The following is a 9,626-nucleotide window of genomic DNA, read 5'->3' on the forward strand; positions in this document are numbered from 1 at the left end:
AGTGCTTTGACACTGTTACACAATAAGCCTTTGATTTACCGGTCAACGTTAATTTTTTTGTCAAAAACATGGCAATAATAAAAAGGAGGAAAATGTTTATGGTATTTCAATTCATAATCAGACACAAAAGGGAGCAGTATTAACAGGAATGCACCAAACTTGTTTGGCTTGTTTGGCTTGCTATTCTGCAGAGGCGTTGTAAAATGCAGGGTGAGTGTACCTTAAATCCACCTGTCTTTAAGTGAAAGGTACAATAACTGGTATTTTACTGGGCAAAAAAGCCATAATGCATCATTTTCAAGTGGTGCTTATGATTGCCAGTCATTTACTTAACAGATGCGTTCACTTCCTCTCTGCAGAAATCACCCCTGCGTTATTGAAATATTCAGTACAACACTTTGCTTGTGACAAGGATGGAAAAGGACATGTTAATCACTGATCTAAAACTGTTTCTTAAACTTTTTACACCATGTACCACATCATAAAATCTCACTGTTAAAGTTAGTGCTGGGCGATATACCGGTTTTAATGTTTCTTGTGCAATAGAACATTTGAGAAATATCTGTTTGAATACTTAAATTTTTTTTATTTTATGTCAGTTTATAGTGTTCATGTCCATCCAGTAGCGCTGTGTGTTACATTCTCCATTAACTTACTGCTGGACTCAGAGCTCCTAGTGAACAGCACATCCAGACCGGGACCGAATACAGCATTCGATGCTGATCCCGAGCCTCACGCAACCCTGGGAATAAGTTAGCTAATGTTAGCTGCATGAGCTAACAGCATGTAAGGTGACAGTTAGTTACTTTTAGCAAACTCAGTAAATCACCTGACGTCAAACTGTCCTCTGTCTGTCTCAGAGGTTGTGGTCACTGGAAGGCTGCTGAGCCCCGTTTGGTTGCATGCAGCAGCTACAGCAGCAGTTAGCAGAGTTGAGGCAGAGCAGACGGAGGATGTCAGAGGGAAAACCAGACAATGTTTTTCTCCATAAAATATGATCCAGTTTTAACCCAAATCACTGATGATGTTGTGCTTTAGTATAAGTGAAAGCTGGTTCTGATAGAAACACAGAAAACACAATGCATCGCAGTTTGTTGCGTACAGGGCTGCAGAACATTATTACCAATAATAGTGTTTTTATAGACCCATATAAAGGCCCAGTCATGCAAAAATAAATAAATGCACATTTTTGGTAATACCAGACATTGTTTAATATTTCAACAAGACCCCAACCTGTCCCTGACTCTTACCAAGTGCTGTGAGTGCTTAAACATTACCATAAAGAAGTTTAATCACGCCTTAGCTGCTACAAGCAGATACTGCATGCACAAATGGATACTGTAGGGAAGTATAGTGTTACTGGAGGCTTTGTATTGTATAATATCTAATAGAAGTATAACCTAGAAGAGGAAGTAGTGTAGTTCTCCTTTGAATTCTTCTGATGTAAAAACATGCCTTGTGCATGGCCTGTTCTGGTGTTTGTGTACACCTGGATTCAAACTGTGGGTATATTTGTAATGACTCTGAAAAACAGCAAGCTTGAACCCAAAAACACAACTCGCAAGCAGGTTAAGGCAAAAGTTCACATTTATTCAAATCAATAGACAGCCAGAGGTCAAAACCACATAGGCAGTCAGAACAGAGGTGGATGGGTGTACACAGCATTTAATTAGGCAAAAAAGCAAAGCTTGCTCATACACCAATCAGCCATAGCATTAAGACCCCTACCAACAGACTGCTCTGCACTGTGTGTTCTGACCCCTTTCTATCAGAACCAGCATTAACTGTTTCAGCAGTGTGAGCTACAGTAGCCCTCCAACCAATCCTCTGCAATTATTGTATTATTACATTAGAATTACAACCGAATATTACAAACAACTAACTAAACATATCTCTCACATCTCTGTAGTACTGGCCACCAACTGTTTTTTGGTTTGTTTTGCAACATAACATACCATACAGACCACAATAGTTACCTCACATCAAGACAATACAGTATGTTGCTGACAGCAAAGGGAGGGAGAAGCTGCCAGATATCTTGATGTGTGGGTTCCCGGTTAGCTCAGTGGTTAGAGCTGGTAACCCATGTACTGAGGCCCAGTGTCCGAATCTGACCTGCAGCCCTTTGCTGCGTGTCATTCCCTCTCTCTGCCCCCTTTCCTGTCTATCTTTGGCTGTCCCTATCAAATAAAGGCCAAAAAAAATACTTTAAAAAAAGATATCTTGATGTGTGTCCATGAGGGTAAAGGGAAAAAAACAGGGTGGAATTGGAATAAAAAATGTGAGATGGTTGTTGAAGACATAAATTATGGTGTGTGTTTATAAACCTACATGTGTAATAATGTGTGTGTGGATGTTCTTGTACAATGTAGTGTCAAAGAGGTTAGAAGGTAGTGCACAATGCAATGTTGGGAACAGGAACAACAGCAACATGTTTGATGGTTAAAACAAAGTCAGGAAGGAAACAATTAAGGGAACAATTAAGACAAAATTGTAGTTCACAATATTTATACATTATTTTCTCGTCTGTCAGTTTTTCAGATCTAAAGGAGCTCTAAACTTATTATGTATGACACATAGATGGCAACATTTATGTGTAAATGGTCCAAATGTAGCGAATGCCTCATGTAGGCTGTGTCCTTACTGCAGCAGCCTGGGTTCGATTCCAACCTCAGGCCTTTGCTGGAAGTTGTCGAATATAAATCACAAATGAACAAATATGTCAAATATTCAAATGTTCACCGTTGGCTCCAGCCATATATTTATCAGACAGATATAAGAGTGATGTCAATTAATAATGACAAATTAATAAATAAAAAAATGTATTTCCATTTTTTGCCAATAGATCCTCCTGAATCTTACACACTTTAACATTACATCACCGTCACGATCATTAGTAAGGCCAAAATATAGGCTATACAATATGACATACAAAAAACAATTACACAACTTTACAGAAGCATGTGTCAACTGACTGTCACACTGATTACATCCTAGAAAACAGAACAGTAAGTAAGCACTTCAAGGTTGCTGTATTTTATATAATATAAAGTGTGTCCAATATATTAACCTCAGTGTGCTTTTATTAATCTGACTGTTGCTTAAAGCAGACATGTACGCCTTGAGGACAAATAACAAGTGACTTGCATAAGGTCTCCATCAGTAGCTGAATGATGGGGCTCCAAATTTATTTGTTAAGCACTTTAAAACAACCAAAGTTGACCAAAATGCTGTACAGGAGAATAAATAAGACATCATAAATAAAAGACATAACAGCTCACATGAGGCGCAAAATTACATATAAAATACGACAATAAAATGAAAAGACATAAAACATGAGTAAAAATAATAGCCACGCAATAAAAAGCAATCAAAATAAGAAATTAAATCAAGTAAATAAAGTCGACATCTTTTATTGGATGTCAAAGGCCACAGAGAAGAGATGGATTTTAAGACGGGTTTTAAAAACAGACAAAGAAGAGCCTGTTTAACGTGCAGAGGCAGATCATTCCATAATTTAGGAGCAGACACAGTAAGAGCACGGTACCCTCTGAGCTTCCGCTTAGCTTTAGGCACACTCAGGAGCAGCTGATCATCTGACCTGAGTGCATTGCAGTAATCCAGCCGAGTGGTAACAAAGGCATGGATTACAGTCTCAAAGTGCTGCCTTGATAGAATTGGCTTTATTTTGGCCAGCTGCCTCAAATGGGGGGGGTGCAGTGGTGCCACCAAAAACCATCACTTCCGTCTTTTTATCACTGAAATTTTAAAAGTTCAGAGCCTCCCAGGCCTTTATGTCGTAAACACTTAAGTAGCAGTCTGACAGAGTATTCATTTTTCTTTTTAAGAGGCACATAAATCTGACTGTCGTCTGCATAACAGTAGAATGAAAAGCTGTGCTTCCTAAGTATGGAAGTATGGAAGTGGGAGCAAATAGAGAGAGAAAAGGAGAGGGCCAAGAACTGAGCCCTGTGGGACCCCACACGAGAGAGAAGCAGAGGAGGATACAGAGTCACCTAGGCTGACACAGAAAGTTCGATCAGCCAAGTATGACCTGAACCACTCCAGTGCTATGCCCCTGATGCCCACCCACTGCTTCAAACGTGAGATCAATATTTCATGAGCCACTTTGTCAAATGCAGCAGTTAAATCTAAAAGCACAAGGATAACACAATCACCAGAGTCAGTAGCTAAAAAGATATTATTAAAAGCTCTTAAGAGAGCTGATTCTGTGCTGTGCAGGGTTTTAAAACCGGATTGGAAAACCTCTAGGATATTATGTTCTTCCAGAAAGGCCATTAATTGACTGTGCACAATCTTCTCCAGGATTTTTGAAAGGAAAGGCAGTTTGGAGATAGGCCTGAAATTAACAAGAACTGCAGGATAGAGCAGGTTTTTTTTCAGAGATTGTACTACTGCATGTTTAAAATTTTCAGGGACCACACCTGAGGTCAGACTGCTTTTTCTGACCGCAATAACAGATGGTCCTACAGTGGAGAAAACCTCCTTAAATAGTCGAGGGGGGACAGCATCATTTGGAGAACCTCAGGGCTTCAAATGACCAACAACCTCCTGTAAAGGAAAAAGTCACAGGCTCAAACTGGTCAAAGACAGCAGAGCAGGGGACAGAGATTGAGGGGTCATAAGCTGAAGGTGAGATTTGAGCCCTAATTGAAGTGACCTTATCAATAAAAAAGTGAAGGACGTTTTCACACACAGCAGGGGACGCCTCCATACAGGCAGTCTGCGGGGCATTCAGAAGTGAGTCAATAGTGTTCAACAAAACACGAGGCATGTGACAGTTTGATAGGATAATATCCGAGAAATGTTTTCTTTTAGCATCTTTCACAGTTTTCTGATAATGACGCCAGCAGTCCCTTAACATTTGAAAAGACACCTGCAGTTTGTCCTTCTTCCACTTGCGCTCAGCTCTACAGCACTCACGTCTGACCGCATGAGTCATATCATTTAACCAGGGCTCAGATTTAGTTTTAGGCTGCCTGGATTTTAATGGAGCCACAGTGTCTAAAACAGTTGGGCAGGTGGAGTGAAACCATGAGCTAAGCTCCTCTGTACTGCACACAGACTCAGGAAAGATGGAGTTCTGACTGAAAGCAACCGAGAACTGAACAGCAGTGGAAGGGTTAATTATGCGACAGTGCCGAGCATACAGGCATATGGTCAGAAAACACTGTGTCACATATCTCTAGGTTAAAAACGGGCAAACCATGTGATAAGACAAGATCAAGTGTGTGTCCGTGTTCTTTGTGTTATATGACAAATAATAAGGAGCATTGCAACAGAATAACAGACTTAAATCAATCCAGTTTTGGGACACATAACCCAAACAGAACACTGAGACATATCAATAATCAGCAGCTTGACTATGACAATAAAAGTTGAATAAACCCTTTTTCATTAAATGTGCAACAGAGGTGCAACAGGGAACATTTCTGATGAAATAAACCAAAACAGCTTGTACACTGAAGGGCTTCCTGACGTTAAGAGCAACACTGCTCTTCATCAGACTAGAGCAGTGATTCCCAACCTGGGGGACCGAAGCATCATGGGGGGTTATGAGACCTTGATTTTAAGGCCTGCTAAAAATCCTAGGCCTATATCTCAGCATTTGGTTAATAAAGTAAATTGTCAAATAGATTGATGGCCAAGTGTCAGGGACAAGAAAACACTATATCTGCCAATGAAGAAGCCTAACATTGTTTGTTTGTTGTACACAAACTTCTTGCAGTTACATTGTTCACTATTTCGGTTCATTGTACAGTTTTAAATATAACGTGAAATCGTCAGTCTACTAAATGATAGGGTGAGGCTAGGATGAATGGGTTGGGAACCACTGGACTAGAGTGACAATAAATGACGGCATCTTAAATACATGTGATAGAGTCTCATGATAAGTCACATGAACAGAGTCTCCGTAGTAAAATAGCACAGACAAAAGCATCTGTATCCATATATACATACAGTCAGAAATATAATATCCATATATACATTCATAATAGTGTACTTCACCTTTCACAAAGTACCTGATGTAATAGTGTAAGATAACATTCAATAAGTACCCCCTACCTCAAAAATACCTGAAAACACAATTCATAAATTTACAAAAATCTATCATAGACATTTCAGTGTGTCAGTAACCACATTCCCATGGCTGATGGCTTTAATAGCAAATGCTTTCCCTGTGCGTGGGTGATTGAATATAATTTTGGGCAGGAAATGAGACACTGTTGACAGTTACTACATTTGTATTTGCTTGGTTCCACAGGACTCAATCCACAGGTTGGTGGGGGACTAGGTGGACATTTGTCTGAGGTTAGGAGGTCTTAAAAACAACCTAAGGCAGGTTGTCCAAGTGTCTTTGAGGGCAGAGTAAATGGCTACAATGTGCCAATGTTTTTTGATGACATAGACATTTCTTTGGTCAGAGGTGAGTGCTGAATAGCGCAGGTGATCCTGTTGTACTTGGTTTTAGGCCTGGTGGTGTTCGAGCACTCTGTGTTAAGTTGAAAAAACTGTTGGAGGCTTGTGTCCCCTGCCTGCTTCCTTTTTTGTGGGAATAAGTATTCGAAGTCTGTCATTTTGTTTTTTGTGTCTGAGCTGCATATGCAGCATATACATTTTTCATTTTCACATTTCTGAACACCAAACCACACCTATCCTACGGAGCCCCTAAAGGGACATGGGGAAAAAAAACCCAAAAGAAACGTTTCTAGTGCGCACTAGATACTATCTTGTGAGCACTAGATACTATCTTGGGCGCATTAGATACTATCTAGTACTATCTAGTGCGCACTAGATACTATCTTGTGCGCACTAGATACTATCTAGTACTATCTAGTGCGCACTAGATACTATCCATATTGTGGCAATCAACACATGGCTAATTTTAATATTCAAATGAGTATTAAACTAATTTGTCTGTAACTAAAAAATAAATGTAAATTAATCTGTAACCTTTTTTGTTACAGTCCGCATTTAAATGCCCTGTCCTGCAGCCGGACACTCATTTGTCCTCCTTTTGAGAAAATAACAAAAACAGTCCACCTTTTGACACATTACCTTGTTAGTTTAATACTTATTGGCTTAAAATGTGTGTCAAAATAAGTAATTTCATTGGTTACATTTTCGTGTTGTGACCTATTAACACATGGCTAATTTTAATATTTAAATGAGCCATGTGCTGATTTGCCACAACACTCGATCTGTATCTAGTGCTTGATCTAGTGCGCACAAGATAGTACTAGATACTATCTAGTGCTAACAAGATCGTATCTAGTGGCATAGTCTATCTAGTGCGCACTAGAAACGTTTCTTTTTTTTTTTTTTTTTCCATGTTCCTTTAGGGGCTCCGTACCTATCAGATCAAATAAAAATAAAAGATTTTAGCCAGTTTGCATCTTCATTTGAATAATTGAAGGTGTACCCAGTTATGGTTTCTCAAGTCTCAGTTTATCAAAACCAGTAGGCAAGATGAGATTTTTACAGTAACTATGCATTTCAAATCAAAATTATTTTCTCCTAAATCATCGAATTGAAAGATAAAGCTGTGTTAGGCACTTTGTGACCACTAGAGGGCAGAAGAAAAGATATTTGCAAAATGTATGACTTAGCCTACTTCTCAAGTCATGATTGATTTATTAGCTCCTGCACTAGCAATGGTTGCCTATGTTTTATACCACATTGCACTCTTTTGGTTTGTAGTATTGAAAGGCAAGTAAACATTGTGTCCAAAGATCCAAAGAAACTTCTCAAAACTACTCTGCAATTCTCCCCTCTACAGCTGTATTCTTAGTTTGCTCAGTTATATTTTTTCTGCTTTATATTTTACCATCTACAATAAATCTTACATTTTCAGTTTCTCCCACATATTCATTGTAAAAAACATCCCAAAATCCATTGCAATTTTTTTTTTTTTTGAAAAGCTGTTGTGAAACCAGGCATTTTAGGCCACAAAAAGCCTGTGAGTTCCTGGAGGGACTGTTGGTTGTCAGACACCTTTGGACAGAGACTTCCCCTGTTTCTATTCTTTATGCTAAGCTAGGCTAACCACTGCCTGGCTCTAGCTCTGTATTTAACACCCAAACATGAGAGTGGTGTCGATTTTCTCATCTAATTCTCTGCAAGACAACGAATACTGGTGAGCATATATCCAAAGATGTCAAACTCTTACCGGTAATTTAAAAGCATCTTTACATCTTTTTCAGATGAATTGAACCACTTCATTGGCCATACCTGGACTTCCAAACATCCATCCCACTCTTTGTTGCTGAGTCCTGAAGAGACTAAAATGTTTCTGTTCCAAAGCACCAAGGATTATTTCATTATGGATTTTGCTGCTAACTTAAACTATTTCATATCATCATCCACATCATTTTAAACAGACATGATAACTGAAGTGGCCTCCTCTGTTAAACATCACATTGGCCACTGACCTCAACTTATCCCGCCTGAGCTCCTTTTTGACGCACGTTTCCAACTCTTATGTCTTCCATTCGGGGCACACCCGCGCCCCTCCTCTCCGTCCGCCACCGGCACAGGTTGAGCAGCGACATCCTTATCTCGACGTTCCTCATCCCGTACACCAGCGGGTTGATGCATGGTGGCACTAAAAGCAACATCAGCAAAGACATGTGGAGCGCGGCCGCCGTGGCCGGCATAGTTGCCACCGTCGCCTGGCGCGCACCTTGAGATTGAGGGGACTGTGCCATCATAGCCTCGGTCCCCTCAATCTCCCACAATGCATCCGAGGTGACTTTGAGCAGCAGCGGCAGCAGCTGCAGGACCAGCATGCCGCAGTAGAACAGCACAGTCTTGCGAGCTGCGGTGTTGACCGTGTTGAACGGTACCATCGCCTTGCGCGCGTCCTGGTACATCCTCAAGTAGGAGAACATGTAGACCAGCAGGCACAGCAGCAGAGTACAGGAACCAGCCAGTTTGCGAAAGACGGCAGCGGCATGCGGGAAACCCATGTGCTGCTCCATCATGTCCGGCTCGCACAGCAGCCCCCTGGTCACCTGTTCATTCTTCTGCTCTGACCCCGTGTGCAGCAACACCATGTTGATGCTGCTGATGGAGATGGAGTAGACCCAAATAAGGCTCAGGACTAGCCGCAGGCGCCGCTGAGTGATGATGACCAAGTAGTGGATGGCGTGGCACACGTACAAGTAGCGCTCCAGCGCCATGCACATGATGGTGACAAGGCTGGAGAAAATACTGCAGGTCCCCACAAAGTACTGGACGTAACACCAGATGCTGAACGCCATCGTCCGGCGTTGAGCTAGTGAGTGGATGACCGCCGGAGCGAAGGTGAAAGTCTGCATCAGGTCGCTCAGAATCAGATTCTTTAAGAATGCAACGCGAGGCTCCCACGAGAGGTCCTCGGACCGTCCGACTCCGAACAGGGTAAACCCGTTGACCAGAAGTGAGAAGAGAGTCAACGCCACAAAAGTCCATATGAGTGCTGGAACCGCCTGTCCGTAGGGCACTACAGACAGAAAGAGGCAACCGGAGGCGTCCAGCTGCTCGGTTACGCGCGGCTCAGTTCGGTTCTCCCCGCTGAACCAGTCGCACTGCTCGGTGAGGTTTTGCGCCTCCGTGGTCGTCAT

General features: G+C 41.4%; 1 protein-coding gene across 1 annotated transcript; it reads right to left on the reverse strand.

The window, feature by feature from the left end:
- Positions 1 to 8,459: 8,459 nt before the first annotated feature.
- LOC127377261 (olfactory receptor 1G1) lies at positions 8,460 to 9,626 on the reverse strand. Its single transcript, XM_051424982.1, has one exon. It carries the CDS (start codon positions 9,624 to 9,626, stop codon positions 8,460 to 8,462), a length of 1,167 nt encoding a protein of 388 aa, XP_051280942.1.

This window comes from Dicentrarchus labrax, unplaced genomic scaffold, assembly GCF_905237075.1.
Source record: "Dicentrarchus labrax unplaced genomic scaffold, dlabrax2021, whole genome shotgun sequence".
NCBI lineage: Eukaryota > Metazoa > Chordata > Actinopteri > Moronidae > Dicentrarchus > Dicentrarchus labrax.

What these genes read in the sequence shown, in the direction of transcription:
- LOC127377261 (XM_051424982.1), bottom strand. Translation starts at nt 9,626, where the DNA reads ATGACGACCACGGAGGCGCAAAACCTCACCGAGCAGTGCGACTGGTTC.